General features: G+C 44.4%; 1 protein-coding gene across 1 annotated transcript in view; it reads left to right on the top strand.

Moving 5' to 3' along the window:
* cfap74 (cilia and flagella associated protein 74) overlaps nt 1-18223 on the top strand; it is a 240871-nt gene that overhangs the window by 48763 nt on the left and 173885 nt on the right. Inside the window, exons 2-4 of the mRNA XM_078557686.1 lie at nt 67-262; nt 5097-5178; nt 8964-9107. Of these exons, the coding sequence (XP_078413812.1) occupies nt 91-262; nt 5097-5178; nt 8964-9107 (398 nt within the window). The 5' untranslated portion in view covers nt 67-90. The remainder of the gene's footprint in view (nt 1-66; nt 263-5096; nt 5179-8963; nt 9108-18223) is intronic.

Here is an 18223-nt window from a genome sequence, read left to right on the forward strand (position 1 = left end):
TTTATTATTAACTGTGGAACAATTACATAAAATGCATGAAAATTTTGATTTCTATCTGTGTTGCAGCCATTGTAGCTGGGACACTTCGGTATGGAGGAAGAGTATGAAAATGAAGGTGAGGAAGAGTATGAACATGAAGGTGAGGAAGAGTATGAAAATGAAGGTGAGGAAGAGCATGAAAATGAAGGTGAGGAAGAGCATGAAAATGAAGGTGAGGAAGAAACAGAACTGGACCCTGAACAAGAAGTAAAAATAAGTAAAGGTAGGATTGTTACTTCCAATATTTTTTCCAAAAATAGCTTATTAATGATCTATTGGTGTCATTGCCTTAAAAAAAAGTAACAATAAGTACGTATGAGGGAAGTCATTCAGCCCATCTAGCTCATTGTACCACAGAAAGTCTATCTGAATAACCAGCTGCTACTTGAGTGACTCCAAAGTCTTTTCCTCCATTACCCTTCCCGGAAAACCAATACAAGTATTGTTTACTTTTTGTGTGAAGACGTGCTTCCTGACGTCTGTTCTGAATTTATCTTACACCGGTATCCAAGTGTCCAATTGACAATCAGGAGAAAGCATAGCTGCTCGGCAGATAGCAAAAGCTACCAATGAGGAATGAATAACCAACACAGAAAGGAGGAATTAACACCCTACGAAAATTACGAAACAAAACTATTGTCCATGAGCTAGCAATTGCCATAAAGTGACCAATGAAAATGTTGAAATAGTTTCCGTTCCTTTTGGTACCCAACCAACAACATTGTTTCAGCGGCCATAGGTATTTACTGCAGGAAAGCTAATGTATGAATGGTATGGGTTTTAGTTACATTTCCTCGCAGTTTCCAACTTTTCCCCTGAAACACCCATAATGGTACTTCTTGAGCTTTGCAGATTGCAGGGTCTGTGTCCCTCAGTGCACCTTTGAGGGTTTTTGCATTAGTGTGGTCCATCAGTGCTTCTCAGAAGTGGTTTGCACAATGCAACTGAGGACCCAGAGCTGACACCTGCCGGACTGAATGATCTCCTCCTGTATGGTACGATTTTTTGATTCTATACGTATATAAAAACACCAGCAAAGGGTTATACATGGATTAGAAGAGAAGGAAAGCCTAGGCCCTGGGTGCAGTACTTATTGTAAGAAGCTTTTGCCATCTGTATTCCAAAAAAAAAATTAAACCGCTGATGTATTTGTTTACTCTTCAACATAGATAACACGTAGATATTAAACTTCCTAAAATTAAACTTTGCTGTTGCAGAAACATTTGCACAACAGAAATATTTGAGAAGGCATCAGACAACATTTTTTTACCATTGTCCTTTCCCTGAATATTATCTGGAGGCCCTAATTTTTCAGAATGCTAGCCAGGGTGAAAGAAGGCCAAAACAGAGCAAGAATTTTACCCTAATTTTGACCTAAATGGTAAAGCCAGAGCCTTTGCTTCTTTGCCGTGCTTCTTGCTCTGCAATTATTTGGCACAAGAAAGTATGTAAGTGTTAAAAATGTTTTTAACTTTCGAGAAACTTGCCTGGTCCTCTGAATATGGTAGCAATGCTGTGAGTTTTGCTCTGTCAGTTCATAAGCAACTCCCAGAATCATTGATGCTAGTGGAAATTACTCCAATTTCCCAATACTTTGAATTTCCTTTATTATCTCTCAAACCCTTGTTCTTGTTTACTCTTCCTCGTTATGCAATTGCTCATTTCACCCCTCAGGTACTTTGCCCTTCTAGTTCATACCTCAACTAATAACCACTCCTGCCTTCCTACTAGTTATTGCCAACACAGACATGAATCCCTCTTGAATAGGCCCACAACTATCCTCTGTGCCCCTCATAACATTGCCCAAAGAGCCCAACGAGGTACCCGTTGCTGCAACCTAACCAGCCTAACCTTTCCCTTCTTGCCAACCTTCCCACCCAGCACACCTGCTGACAATTAACATTAGAAACAAAAGCAAAATACTGCAGATGCTGGAAATCTGAAATAAAAACAGAAAATGCTGGAAAAACTCGCCAGGTCTGTCAGCATCTGTGGAGAGAGAAACAGAGTTTCATCACAATTCTACTCTTTAGCTCTGTAGAAGAGTGATACGGACTCGAAACATTAACTCTGTTTCTCTCTCCACAGGTGCTGCCAGACCTGCTGAGTTTTCCCAGCATTTGTTTTTATTAACATTAGGAATCTACTTCCTAATCTGCTGCTCTCATCCACTTCTATTCTCTTGAACTCTACCAATGAGATGAACAATTATCAGCTTTCTCAGTATTTCTCTCTGTTCACTTGTGAACAATATGCTTGCTATCCATGACTGAATTGTGGATGATAATTGGACAGAAACCTGGCTAACAGCTGCCATCACTTTGTTACTGAAGCCTCTTTACCTAGCTATACTTTCCACCATCTGCCTGTCCACATTGTTGCACTGGCATCATAGCCCTCACCGTTAAATCACACCTGGTCTCTCCCACTACTCCTCTGACACTTTTTTTCTTTTGAGTATTTCCTTATTGGCAACTAGTCCACAAGCTCCTTCCTTAATTCCTGCCTGAGATATCTTTCATCCTTTCTTCCCTCAGCCCATGGATTATGAGTCTTCAGCCCCAGTAATTTCAATCCTTATCTCAGCTTTCCTTCTTTTGAATTCATCTTCCTTTTGTCCTCCTTGAAGTGCCCTTGCTTTGCACAACAGTGGGTGAGCAACAACTTGCATTTATGTAGCATCTTCAGTGTAGAAAAATACCCTTTCACAGAATGTAGTTGGACAAAAATTGACTTGGAGCCAAAGTAGGAGACATTGGGAGGAATGAATAAAAGTTTGGCCATTGATCTGGGTGTTTTCAACTAGAACCTGAAACTGGGTCTTTGGAAGATAATTACCAAGGCAACAGGTAGATGAAGAAGAGGGAAGGTTCAAAGATAGAGCACTGAATTCTCCAGAGGTCATGTGTTCAAAGAGAACTGGCTATAATTGGATAAATAATAAAGGAATCAAATGAGGGCAGTCCCACTGAGCTGGACAATAGGGTGGAGGCATTTGCGGAGGATTCGGAGTGTCAACTGTGTCAAAGGCTGCAGAGATATTAAAAAGTACAAGGACGGATAGTGTGACACACTCAACATCATCTCTAATAAGTTCAAAGAGCTTGTGAGCATCTGTTTAAACGTCTCCCTTGCTTCACCTTCCATCTCCCACCAAGCCATAGATTCCCCCAGGTCCTTGCACCCTAGCTGTGAACTGCCATCTCCCTCTAGTTTCTCACCCATGCCCTTTTCGAGATAAGTGATAGAATTAGTTTTGAAAGAATTTAGACTCCACTATTAGCCACTACTAAATACAGTAATTATAACTGACAGCTAAGAACAGTCTTGGTCTATTAGTGTAGTCACTGAACTGAAGTTACTGTTTCTGCAGTAAATGTGACCTCCTTTCCTTACCACTTCGATTCTTCTGTTATCAAATGTTATTTTATTACACATGTTAACAATATCTTACTGCTTGAGTACATTTTTAAACTGTTCCTTTGCTGTTGCCAAGGCAGTATTATTATAGAAGACATCGAACACATTTCCAAATGTGAGGTAGAAAATATGACAAATGACCATGAAAAAATATTCCAAATTTAATTTGTAAATGAAAATATTCATTTTACATTTCAAGTTCCGAGGAACTATTCACAGCTTTTCAAACAGGTTTGTCATTATACACATTTTCTTTTGGACATTTTATTACAGAACTTTGTATTACTATAGAAATACAAAATATACACAGTGTAATTTTCTAATTTAAATATTCATATTTCATCTTTGCAAGAAAGATTTTAGTGATGAACCTTTATCAAGTACTTATTTCAATTATTTCTACTATAGGGTGATTGAAAGTATTTAAACATAGATACAAAGTAATATAACATAGATTCAATAAATATCAGTGATTAGCATGTTTGATGCACACTGGGGCCTGTGGCAACGCTAGTGGAACTCTGTAACACAAAAATGTGCACTTGTAATTATGCAGAACAGCTAAACAAAGTGAGCACTGGAAGATCGATTTGTATTTTGTTACTAAGCAAGTGAAAGAAGAATGGGAACTAGTACGACCAATTCAAAACTAACTTATCACCTCTCATCAGCCAGTTCATACTTTCCACTTGCCTGAATGAGTGCAGCTCCAGCAACACTCAATAAACTCAACACAATCCAGGACAAAGCAGCCCGCTTGATTGGCAGCCATTCACCACCTTAAACATTCACTCCCTCCACCACCAGCATACAGTGGCAGCAGTGTGTTCTAACTACAAGATGCACTGCTGAAATTCACCAAGGCTCCTTTGGCAGCACCTTTCAAACCCACGACCTTTACCATTTTTTAAATTCTTTCATGGGATGTGGGCATCTCTGGCTGGGCCAGCATTTATTGCCCATCCCTAATTACCCTTGAGAAGGTTGCCCTTGGATTATGCCACCTAGAAGAACGGGGGCAGCAGACACATACACCACTACCTGCAAGTTTCCCTCCAAGTCACACACCTTCCTTACTTGGAACTATATCACTGTTCCTTCACTGCCATTGGGTCAAAATCCTGGAATCTTCTCCCTCACAGCACTGCAGGTATATCTCCACCAGGAGGGCTGTAGCGGTTCCAGAAGGTAGCTCAGCATCATCTTCTCAAAGGCAATTAGAGATGGGCAATAAATGTTGCCTTGGTAATGATGCTCACATCCTGTGAATGAATTAAAAAAAAATTACTGTTCTTGTATTCCCAGAGCCATGAGGGAATGCCTTGAGCAAAAATTGCATTCAAGTAATTGACTAAGCTTTCGAATAGCTTTCAGAACCATCTTGATCCATTCCACTTAGCCAGACTCTGGTGTGGTGTGTACTTGTATTTAAAAAAAAAGAAAAATCTAATTCAATATGTACGAATGCCTAGGTAATACAGTCATCCCATAGATGCTGTATTGCTTCAATAGGAGTACTGAATAAAGTGTTGTGTAAAGTGAAGTGCACTTAAAAGAACATTTTTTGGCACACAGTCACTTAAAACTTTTGGTCTGCTGCCAGATGAATGTTGAAACTTTCTGTTTTTTTTTTGAAGGTATGGAAGAACATGAGTATGAGGAGCTAGGCACAGAATGTGATGTTGGGATTCCAGGTGACGATGACTCTGAAATTACACGGTGAGTTTGTGGCCTCAGTGGAATATTGGTAAAGGTTAAGCAGGTCAAAGAACCATATCAGTTATGATCTAATTGAATGGTGGAACAGGCTTGAGATAGAATGATTGGCTACTCCTCCAAATTCCCCTCCAAGCCACACACCACCCTGACTTGGAAATATATCGCCATTCCTTCACTGTTGCTGGATCAAAATCCTGGAACTCCCTTCCTAACAGCACTGTGGGTGTACCGACACCGCATGGACAGCAGTGGTTCAAGAAGGCAGCTCACCACCACCTTCTCAAGGGCAGTTATGGGTGGGCAATAAATGCTGGCCTAGCTAATGATGCCCACACCCCATGAATGAATGAAAAACCCCCTCCTGTTTCAATATGTTCCTATATTGAGGTAGTTGGTCACACCAACATTTTCAGTATCTTCTGTGGTTTTCCACTGCAGCATTTAAAAAAAATCTGCAATGTCATTATAAGCAGTTCTGATATTGGATTATGCTACCTGTTTTCTTGCAGAGAAAGAAACTAAAACAATTTATGTATATTGAATTAAATTAGTTGCTGCAGATCTCTAAATTAATTTTGACTGTGAACTTCCGATATTTAATAGGTGAGCCCCAAAAATTATATTTTCAAAATATTTTTTCAAACCTTCTGAATGCTTTTAATTTGAAATTTAATCTGCTCTTCAATATTCATGCTTTGAATCGATTCACTCTATACTGCGACAGCTAAGGTAGAAAATGTAATATTTCTTCAAGAGCAAAGCAAATCTATGAAAGGCACAGCAAACTCCTCTTCCTAGAGAGTTTGATGAATGTTAACAAGACACAGGATTTCTAGGATAACCAAATTATGCATTTGGATTTCTGTTAGACAAAAGGCAGAAATGTTTCCAAGCACACCAGTAGAGAATGAGCTCAAATCACGCAGGTGAGAGAGGGAACTGAGAAGGATTACTGCATTTGATGGTTTCTGAAATTCATCTCATTGCTTTTCCCTGGAGGGCTGCCTGGGTGCTAACACTCCCACACACATGAATGTGGGTGTTGAGTTGGCAGGGGTATATTGAAAGTTGTGTTATAATTATAGGATTGATTTTGTAAACTACAAGGGAAAAACCTCAGGTGGTGTGTTATGTTACATGTATCAAAGATTATTATATTTCCAATACATTTGACTCAGTAATCAGAACTATTTCTGTTTAAACATTACACTTTTGTGACTAAAAGTAATCACACATTATTTGTTTGTAATAATTATACAGTTTAGGGTAAATCTTAAAATTTCTGCTCCTAGCCTGGTTTTGCTTGCCAGCTGTGCATGCTAGAAATTCAGGCACAGATGTCAACAGACACTAGAGGATTTGGCATCCATAATAGGACAGCTGCCAGACTTGCTAACACACCTTGAACACTCCACCTCGCTACCTCACTTTCCTACTTTAAGACGCTCCTTAAAACCTCGGACGGCCCGCTTCTACCTCCTACCCAAAATCCACAAACAGGACTGTCCCGGCAGACCGATCGTGTCAGCCTGTTCCTGCCCTCGGAACTCATTTCTCGTTATCTTGACTCCATTCTCTCTCCCCTTATCCAGTCCCTTCCCACCTACATCCGTGATTCCTCTGACACCCTACATCATATCAACAATTTCTAGTTCCCTGGCCCCAACCGCCTCCTCTTCACCATGGACGTCCAATCCCTCTACACCTCCATCCCCCACCGGGATGGTCAGATGGCTCTCCGCTCCTTCCTCGAACAGAGGCCCGAACAATCCCCATCCACCACTACTCTCCTCCATCTGGCTGAACTTGTTCTCACACTGAACAATTTCTCCCTAAACTCCTCTCACTTCCTCGAAATAAAAGGTGTGGCTATTGGTACCCACATGGGCCCCAGTTATGTCTGTCTCTTTATGGGATATGTGGAACATTCCTTGTTCCAGTCCTACTCCGGCCCCCTCCCACAACTCTTTCTCCAGTACATCGATGATTGCTTCGGTGCTGCTTCATGCTCTCGTCTGGACCTGGAAAAATTTATTAATTTTGCTTCCAATTTCCACCCCCCCATCATTTTCACAAGGTCCAACTCTGACACTTCCCTTCCTTGACCTCTCTGTCTCAATTTCTGGTGATAGACTGTCCACCAATATTCATTACAAGCCCACCAACTCCCACAGCTACCTCGACTACAGCTCCTCATACCCCGCTTTCTGTAAGGACTCCATCCCATTCTCTCAGTTCCTTCGCCTCCGTCGCATCTGTTCTGATGATGCCACTTTCAAAAACAGTTCCTCTGACATGTCTTCCTTCTTCCTTAACCGAGGTTTTCCACCCACGGTGGTTGACAGGGCCCTCAACCGTGTCTGGCCCATCTCCCACGCGTCCGCCCTCAGGCCTTCCTCTCCCTCTCAGAACCATGATAGGGTCCCCCTTGTCCTCACTTATCACCCCACCAGCCTCCGCATTCAAAGGAATCATCCTCCGCCATTTCCGCCAACTCCAGCATGATGCCACCACCAAACACATCTTCCCTTCATCCCCCCTGGTGGCATTCCGCAGGGATCGTTCCCTCCGGGACACCCTGGTTCACTCCTCCATCACCCCCTACACCTCAACCCCTTCCCATGGCACCTTCCCATGCAACCGCAGAGGGTGTAACACCTGCCCCTTTACTTCCTCTCTCCTCACCATCCAAGGGTCCAAACACTCCTTTCAAGTGAAGCAGCATTTCACTTGCACTTTCCTCAATTTAGTCTACTGCATTCGTTGCTCCCAATGCGGTTTCCTCTACATTGGAGAGACTAAATGCAGACTGGGTGACCGCTTTGCAGAACACCTTCGGTCTGTCCGCAAGCATTATCCAGACCTCCCTGTCGCTTGCCATTTCAACAATCCACCCTGCTCTCATGCCCACATGTCTGTCCTTGGCCTGCTGCACTGTTCCAGTGAAGCTCAATACAAACTGGAGGGACAGCACCTCATCTTCCGACTAGGCACTTTACAGCTTTCTGGACTGAATATTGAGTTCAACAATTTTAGATCATGAACTCACTCCTCCATCCCGACCGACTTTTCGATCCCCCCCTTTTTTTCCAATAATTTGTATAGATTTTTCTTTTCCCACCTATTTCCATTATTTTTAAATGTATTTCCATCCATTGTTTTATCTCTACCGTTTAGCCTATTTCGATCCCTTCCCTTCACCCCACCCCACCCCCACTAGGGCTATCTGTACCTTGCTCGTCCTGCTTTCTATCCTTAATTAGCACATTCCTTCGATAATATCACCACCTTCAACACCACTTTGTCCTTTTGTCTTTGACATCTTTTGTCTATCTCCACCTTCTATCCAGCTCTAACCCCCCACTTAAACCAGCTTATATTTCGCCTCTTTTCTATTTTTACTTAGTTCTGTTGAAGAGTCATACGGTCTCGAAACGTTAACTGTGTTCCTATCCACAGATGCTGCCAGACCTGCTGAGTTTTTCCAGGTATTTTTATTTTTGTCTTGGATTTCCAGCATCCGCAGTTTTTTGCTTTTACCTTAAAACCAACCTATTTGACTAAGCTTTTGATCATCTGACCTAATGTTTCCTTATGTGTGGCTTAGTGTCATTCTTTGTTTTACAATATATCTGTGATGTACCTTGGTATGTTTTATTATGTTAAAGGCGCTATATAAATATAAGTTGTTGTAAATATAATGCTGAAAACTGAGCAAGCTGTTGAGAAAGTTATCATATATTTTGATTAAGATTTAGTAATATTATTTGTTATTTTCCTTTAAGGGAGGAAAATGAAGTGGTTGTTGATTCTACTGGTCTAAAAGGTCTGAGCTATCCTGAGAGGGTGCAGGTCCGAAAACGCCAGAGAAATCTGAAGGAGCTTGAGATAGCCCTTCTGGAAAAGGATTTTAAAGTTCAAAAAATTAGGTATTTAACAATTTTCCTAATTCTATAAGTGTTTTTGGAAAAATATATTTTTAGAATTGGAAAGAAAATATTTGTGTGTGATGTAGATGTCTGCGTATGGATATAAATTGTAATGAGTCTTTTTCTTGTATTTTTCGCAATGTAGGAAATCTCTGATACGTTGTCTATTGGCATATCTGAGATGAGAATATTTGATATTGTCACTAGGTGCAAACCAGAAAATGTTCCATTTCACCTTCAAGCGAAGACCATGTTGCTTCAGCATTGTGGTTTCAGGATGTATAATTGATAGATGGGAGCATATTGCCCCTTATCTAACTACATTCATGAACAAGCATCCGATTCAAAACTATGAAACTGTATGGTGAAAGAAACTAGTGCAATTTAGCTGATCTTTTCCTTTGAGAGGAATGACTGAGCATGCTTATTTTCTTGTACTTTTGTGAGACATTCTTTTTTAAACCTTCACAGCAAGAATGTACAGTTTAATTTTCTCAGTCAATGCATCAAGTATGAGATGTGTGTAATGGGGTGACTCTCCTGATGCATTTTTTTAATAAGTGATTTGAGAATATATAGGGAAGTATAGGGCAGAACCTGTTTCCAATCCTGCCTGGTGGAACCTGCCAACATCGGGAAAAAACTGCACCAGTCAAGCATCTAATACCTGAGTGTTAACTGAAGGTTCTAATAGCAATGATAATAGATTGAAAAAGTCTTCATGAAAAATATCCTGTAGCTTTAAAAGCTTGAATTGCTGCAGGATAATCAAAATTCTACGCTAGTCTCTCTAGTGGATGGAGAAGGGCTGAACTCAAAGTAGGTGAGATCCCTTATGGAGCCATTGCCTTCTGTCATGGCCTGTTCCTCCACATAAAGAATGAAACAGGGTATAACACTGAGAAATGATACTGAGGAAATCTGTTTCAGTAGGGGACTGGTAAGATGAAAATGTGCTTCATATGGATGAGAAGGCATTGAAGCGTGGGAGCACCTAACAAATGAACATACTTGTGCTGTGCGATTGATGCTAAAAGAAGATTTAGAGGGATGAAGACGAAAGGCTTTCAGGGCACATGCAAAAAAGAGATTGTGAGAGGCAGAATTTATTGAGGTGCACACACGAATCACCTCTTGGTTGAGAAGGATAGCCATCTGGTATCCTACTTTGTCCCATCTGGCGAGGTCAGTGAGCTTCTTCCAGCGTTGCATTCTGCACATTCCATGTTCATTGTTGGCTAGTGCAGCTGGAGCTGAGTGCCTTCATTGTCTTCTGCTTTACATTGTGTCCTGCTGTTTTTGAAACTTTTTTCTCCTAACGTGGGTACCAGCATTATTCTCTGCCCCATTGCAGCTTGCAGCAGTATTTCCATGCATACGTTATCAAACCTCTGGAATCCTTTTCCTTAGTCGTCATGCTGTTGACATCCTATTCAACAGAGAAGACAAGGGATTGTATTTTAAAACCAGCAAACAGCAGTTAAATCCATAGCAGACTTCAGTAACTAGTACTTTGAAATAATTTTACATTAAGCTGACAGTCAGTTTCAATATTTTAAGTGAAAAATGATCAGAAGCAGATAAAACAGTTACTTAACTACTCAGAAGAACCTTGGGCCTGTTGGTTACAATGGTCCTACTGCATTCTAATTTTTGTCTCCTTTTTCACAATGCCCTTTAAATCAGTCTTTAACCTTTTAGGCTTGAGATGTGTCTGAACTTCCCTTTGTCTGGGTGTAGCTCCGCAATTGCATAAAGTCCACCGTCTATTCAGATGAACACCTCTGGAAATTGGGCATGCCAGTTCTGCTTGAGCGCAGCATATTTCTGACACACTGTGAAAACATTGCAGCCATACAGTTCACACCCAAGAAAATCAGCCATGTGGTTTCTGTCATAAAACCAAAGGACCATTGATAGCAGAATAGATCCAGAAATCTCATCACTGTCATTGAACCAATATAGGTATTGTGCACATAAGATATTAGTCCTGATTGCAGCCTAACCTGCTCAGTGGGAATGGTTTGGGTCAACAGCCCATTTTACACCCATCCAAAGTCAGTGGAGCATTACATCAGTCTGGATGTAAAACAGGTATCCAACCTAGACCCACTCCTTTCCCACCTTGCATGTTAGGTTAAAATTAGGGCTATTATTTTGAAATACGGTAAAGGATCATGAAATAAAATCAATAATAATGCTACTGGTGTTCTCTCTACAAATATCTTGGTTTTGTTTCACATTTAACTGCAATAGAAAAGTGCTCAGGAGAAAAGCCAAAAAACGTTACCTAGATTTTCTTCAAAAGAATGTCGCAGTTTCCTATCACCAGCTTGCCTGTTTCTGAAACAAAAACAGAAACAGAAATACCTGGAAAAACTCAGCAGGTCTGGCAGCATCGGCAGTTTCTGATTCAGTTCTGCTGAGGGGTCATGAGGACTCAAAACGTCAACTGTACTCTTCTCTGCCGATGCTGCCAGACCTGCTGAGTTTTTCCAGGTATTTCTGTTTCTGTTTTTGTTTTGGATTTCCAGCATCCGCAGTTTTTTGTTTTTATTTTTATGTTTTTGCCTGTTTCTGGCTCTCTTTACCTGATAGATGGCTGCATGCGTTATCTAAGGAATGACTCTATATAGTTCACTCCAGGTATAGGTTACAGTGGATTGTGCAGCAACTGTTATGCTATAGGATTGCACTGGACCCATTATGGATTTCCTGCGACTCATTTAGATCAAGGGAAACTGTTCCCTATTTTCTGAATTTTCCCTCCACAAGCTTGCGCAAGGTCTCTGCTGTCTGCTGATTATCCTGTTATTGCATTAATGCGTTGGAGATTTGAATAAATTTAATAATCACTTGTGTTAAGGCAGATTTTTCTCATGCTGATGATTGCAATTTGAGTTACTTATGTCCCTATGTTGTTAGAGGCAGTGACAATATTAGATGGTTTCTAAAGGGAAGATCCATGTTGTATTGGTGAAAGAAAAATAATAATAGGTAGAATTACAGATTTGAATGAAGGAGATGGTTCTATACCTTCACAATTGTTACTTCCCATAGATAAATGAAATTATAAGCAACAGTTCATGTTAGGTGACATGTTTGTCATCATGAAATTCATTGTTCTGTGAGAGTATACAAGATAAGTTTGTTGCCTTTTTGTTTAACGGAGCTCGTGGAGATAATTTCCTTCTCGAGATCATGTTCTGAGGAAACATTTCTTTGCTATGCATTGAATGTATTTTGCTTTTCTGATCTTGCTCTGTGTTAATTTCTCTTGCCTCTCTTACAATTCCCTTTATTTCTCCCCCTTTTCTGCCCTTTTGACGTAATTACAAAATTTATGGATGTCCTGTTACAGAGCGTAGTGCATTTAAATGGCTAGTAATCAACTTCCATTCTTTCCTCTTTGTCTTGGCATTTGGGCCTTCTTTGGAACCAAAAATTACTTACCTTCTGGCCATCACATTCTCCCCAAAACATCCAGCTCTTTGTCTGTAAACATAAGTTTCCTCAGAGTTTAAGACATTCAACACTATATTTTCCACCCAGAATTGCTGTTGGAATCTTTGCATGGATCCTCCACTGGGTCAAGTGCCTAATTTTTGGCTTGACTTTGTCCTTAGCTATGATTGTAGGGAGGCTATTATTTTAGGGTAACTAAACAAATTAAATTCCACTTTTATTTCACTCGATTCCAGGATTGTTTTACCTGCTTAAAGATTGCATTCCATGATTCTGGCCATTCATAATTACTCCATTAGTTTAGGTTGACTGCATATTTTGTTTTATTGTGTGGGATTATGGTATTTTCTGGAAGTTTTTCCCAGTGCTTTATGGATTATATTCCATGGGTGGAATTTTCCCAGATTTGCACTAACTGTGGTAGCAGGTGGGCAAAATGACATTTTACCCGCCGGCCACGATGGTGGGTTTTCGCACTGTATCGTCCCAAACCCACCACATTGTTTTTGCATTCCCGGGAAACACGCCATTTCCATGGCGGGCGGGCTCTCATTCGCCCACCCACCATCACCCCTCCGCCGGGCACCACATTTAAAGTTCAGCCACAATCACACATCTCAGTGTTTCCAGACTTCTGCACAGAAGAAATGGTCCTGAAACTGAAGAAGACCTCAGCCGCCAAGTTCCGCGACGCGTCCCTCGAGCGCCTTTTGGATGCTGTGGGGGCCCGCTGGGGGGATGTCCGCTACCCTCTCTCTGGCTGCAGGATGAGCAGCAACAGCACTAACCTAGCTTGGGAGACGGTGGCAGCAGTGGTCAGTGCCAATGCCCTTCAAAAGAGGACAGCCACCCAGTGCCAAAAGAGGATGAATGATCTCCTCCATTCCGCCAGGGTAAGTCACTCTTCTCATCACTCTCAACCCACACACTCACAAACCTATCACACATCCACAGGGCCCTCACTCACTGTCAATTCAAGGGACATCACCACTCACTCTCTCACACTCACTATCATTGTCCTCATCCTGCCCATAGGACCACTCATCACCCACATAGGCCAGGCATACTTGTCATCTGGCCTGGCAGGCATCCCGCTTACACTTTCTCCATCTCTATTTATGCAAGACAAGCTGGCACACAACAAGAGGGAGACCAGTGGTGGAATGCCTGAAATCAAGGTCCTCATGGACTTGAAAACAGAGCCATCCAGCTGGCCGGCGAGGATCTGGACCGGTCCTGTGCTGACGGTGAGGTCGGCGCTGCTCTACCAAGTGAGGGTCCAGCAGTGGAACATCCATCAGGCACCCATGCCGTGAGTGATGTGTCCTGTTGCACAGGCCACTCCCATGCATTAATTATCTCTCCTTCCCTTCGCAGGCACATCTGGGAAACAGCTGATGGAGTCCACAACCCAGGGCCTCCAATCAAGCCCCAAAGAAACGTCTGAAGGGGAATCTGGAGGCATCCTCCTCGAAGTCCCGTCACAGCGCTCACCCACACCCTCCACCAGCACAGAGACACACGCCTCGGTGGGACCTAGCTTTAGAGTAGCCCCGGGATCACAATCTGGTGAGCACACTGCACTGCCTGATCCACAGCAGGTGGCAGTAGGAACCTCTCTGACATCTGGCACTCGGAGGATTGCTGGAGGCCAGAAATTTGCCGAGTCCGAGTCAGATGACGAGCCTCTGGACACAGTCATGTCACAGTTACTGGAGCTTCAAAGGCAAGCTCGGGAACATCAAGAAGGGGTGTCTGCTGCACTCCTCAGATTGTAAGGCACAATGGAGGAGTCCGTCTGCCTTCATTCTGAGATGATAGCGACGGCATGTCAACGCACTGAGGTCAACACTGGTAGGATGGCAGCCGTCATGGAGACCTTGGACCAGGACTTTGCTCCTGCACTGCTGCGCGGGCGCAACTCCATCGCTGATGCCATAGTTGACCTCCAGCAGTGTGTACATGAGAGGGGTGCGGGGCAGCTCGATCTCATTCTAACTATCCCTGCTCCTCAAGGAGTCAGCCTGCGGCTCCCGGGCACCCATAGGGAGGAGGATCAGCAGGTACACACTCTGGGCACATCCGTCCAGGTGACTCTGAGACTGTCTGGCCCATCTGACTGCCCTCTTCCTGTGACTTCAGCAGCTCCAGCTCCACAGGCCGAGGAGGGGGCCACTACCACACAGCAGGACCCTGAAAGCAGGCCGAGGCCCTCCAGAGGACGCCAAGGTGGTCACACGCAGGGCGTCGCCGTCAACAAACTGCCTCCACCTCCCCTGTGGATGTCCGGGGAGAACCAAGACATAGCAGCAAGATTAGGAAAGTTAAGGAGAATTAGTTGCACAGCCTGGGCATGGGTGTTAATCACTTGTACATACTGTTCACTATTGTCAATAGACTCCCAAGAGTGTCTCCCTGCCAATGGCTCCTTGTTCTGAGTGTTCTTGTCACTCAGATGTGAACCTTTCTGCAGAAGATAAAGGCAGGTGTCTCAGTCCACGGCCTCCTCCCTGTGCTCTATGCAGCCTTCAGACCAAAATGATGGTCTGGCCTCACAATCCCTGGAGAAATTACTGATCTCTGCACCTCAGCAGTGCTTGTCATTGCTGCCAAAATGTAGTGGGCAGGCGCCACAGAGTTCTCTCATTCTCCCAGTGTGCTCTCAACATTTTTAAGTTGAGACTGGCCCCCATCTCTTCAGCATCTGTGACCACTGATGCTGTACTCCAGCTCCTGAAAGGCTCAGGTGCTGAAGGCGGATTAAACATCAGATGCTTCTAAGGTTTCATGGCTGCGTCTCTATGATATGATCCTGATCACAGAATGCAAGTGATCTGCCCTCGGCCAGATAGGAGTCGGACATCCTCAAAGACTATGTGAAGATCTGTGGAGTGTCCTCACTGCATGTCGTCATCATCCTCCTGCCATCAAGTGACTATTAGGGCCACCATTGCATCTCCCTGCCAGGAACATTCTCACAGAGGGTATTCACGCTGCCATAAGCCAGACTGGAGTCAAACGTTCATAGATGCAATGTGAAGACCTTTTGTGTCTCCTCACTGCATGTCATCATCATCCTCCATAAATCTAGCAGCTATGAGGTTCTCCCGAGCACATCTGCCTCATCTAGCCAGTGCCAGGGCCTCATCCCCGTCATCATCACCTCCGAGGACCTCCTCACCCTCATCCCTGTTGGCATCCTCCTCATTGGAGGAGACCTCCAGCTCCCTCTCAGCCAGCTCCTCTACCCGTTGCAGTGCTAGGTTATAAAGGGCGCAGCAGACAATGACGATGCATGACATCCTCTGCAGACTATATTGCAGGGCTCCACCAGACCGGTCCAGGCACTGGAACCTCATCTTCAGCATCCCGATGGTCTGCTCCACCAAGTTGCGAGTTGCAGCATGAGCATCATTATACCTTTTACTGCTGCAGTCTGAGGCCACCACGTGGGTGTCATCAGCCATGGCCTCTGCGGGTAGCCCTTGTCCCCAAAGAGCCATCCTTGCAGCTTCTGTGGACCCTGGGAAACTCCAGGGATCTGTGACCGACTGAGGGTGTAGGCGTTGTGCACACTCCCTGGAAACTGTGCGCACACCTGCAGAATGCGTTTCTGGTGGTCGCACACCAGTTGCACATTCAGCAAATGGAACCCCCTGTGGTTGATATAGTCCACTGTGTGTTGCGATGGAGACCTGAACGTCATATGAGTGCAGTCGCTTGCACCCTGCACCTGTGGGAAACCCAAGATCTGGGCGAACCTTGCACCCTGGCTGTCCTGGTCCTGGGCAAAATGCACAAAGTTGTGTGTCCTTGCAAAGATGGCATCTGTGTGGAGGTTTGTGAGATCCCACAGAGGTCACCCATGGAGCCCTGAAAGGAGCCATTGGCGTAGAATTTGAGCGCCGTGGTCACTTTCACGGCCACTGGCAGTGGATGCCATCCATGTCTCTGTGGCGCCAAATACTGCAGTAACTGGCAGTTGTGACCGACCAGTTCCCAAGATGTGCACAGTCTTCGGCGACACTGGCTCTTGGTCATCTGCAGGGATGAAAGGCGGCATCTATAAACCCTGGGCGTTGCTAGGTGTCTGCCTCCAAAGGCTCGCTGTGGCTCTTGGGCGGTGTATGTGGGAGCCCCAGATGCCCCTTCTTCCTGAGGTTGCTGCTCCTGCCTCTGTGCAGTCAGGAGCCTCAGTCGGTCTCTCCTCTGTCGTCTTCATGCTCTGTATGCCACCAGGCGTACAGCTAGTTCACCATGCTCCATGATCCTGATGTACTCCTCCTGCAGGATGAAAGAGAGAGACACGTGGTTAGCGTGGGTGTACTAAGAACCTGTTCTGGTTAAGTGTGACGGCCCCTTAACACTTCCTGGAGAGTGCTGGCCACCACTTGGATAGCCAGAGAATAGACCGCTGTGTGGCTGCCCGAAACCCCACCACCTCCACCCCACTCCGCCCAACCGATCGGCGGCAGCTTTGCCCATTGGACTGCATGCTGTGCTTTCAACTCAGACGCAGGCATTCTCCTAACCCGCACTGCAAGGCTGCGCTGTTAGCTTGAACCATGGGGGAGACTGGTCCAAACTGGGATGCGGACATTGTAAGGGCCTGTAAGCCCCTCCAGCAGTGACTGCTCCAACTGTTCTGCAGTCCACTAAAACACTCATGACTTTGCAGCCTGTGCCGGGCAGTGGTGGGGTGGGTGGTGTGAAAAGCTTTGGATCAGTTGGTGGTACTTTGATGCCTCTGCATTGCTTGAGTGGGCAGATAAGCTAGAAGCCCAACTCCAATCATATCAATGTGACTGCGCTTGAAATGTCTCAGTTTCAGAGGAATGATCACTTTCTACAGGTTTCCCTAATGCGTGGCCACTTCCCTTGCCCACTCTACCTCTCACCCTGAATGCTTGTGCGCTATATTCAATGGCTGGGCTGCCCTTAACCCCAGCAACCCTGAAGCTTGAAGTCCAACAGGTGACCCTGGCGAGGACTGCACAAAGGTACTGTGTACTCGCCTCCGAGTTCCCCTCAAAGTGCAGGCCACCAAGTACACATGTTGTGAAACACGCCAGCGTGCAGCGTGCTTTCCCACTGATGTGGACGGACGATCCAGCGGGGTGAGGGGGTGGGGGGGGTGCGATTCTGGTGGGCTGGCCTGATAATGATCATCTGATGATTTCCGACATCCAATGGTGGGAAACGCGGCCCACTGTCAGCAGGCTGAGCGGACGATCGCGAACTGGTTTCCCGCCGTCGTAAAACCGATTGCGCCATTTTGTCTGCTCACGCTACCGATGACGCCGGTGAGCACGGAAAATTCCACCCTTGTTACTAGCAGATTTCTGGATGAAAATGATAAATTGATGGCATTGCTAAGAGTTGGACGTCATAAGTCTTTGAATTTATTTCCTGGTTGTGGCATTTTTGATGTGCTGAACCAAAGAATAGAAAACACTAGATGTTTTTCCCCCTTTAAAATTCAGTCCAGATGCCTTTCTGCCCTTCACCTGGAGGATTGTTGTTACGCCCCAAAGTGTTTACGATGTTCTTAATGCAGTACAATAGGTCAGTGTTAGAAATAGTTCTGAGTATCCACTAGATGTTATCACATGAATGTACTTTGGACAGCCAAATGTTCATTTTTAGCATGA

The sequence above is a fragment of the Cetorhinus maximus genome, chromosome 15 (genome assembly GCF_964194155.1).
Source record: "Cetorhinus maximus chromosome 15, sCetMax3.hap1.1, whole genome shotgun sequence".
Taxonomy (NCBI): Eukaryota; Metazoa; Chordata; class Chondrichthyes; order Lamniformes; family Cetorhinidae; genus Cetorhinus; species Cetorhinus maximus.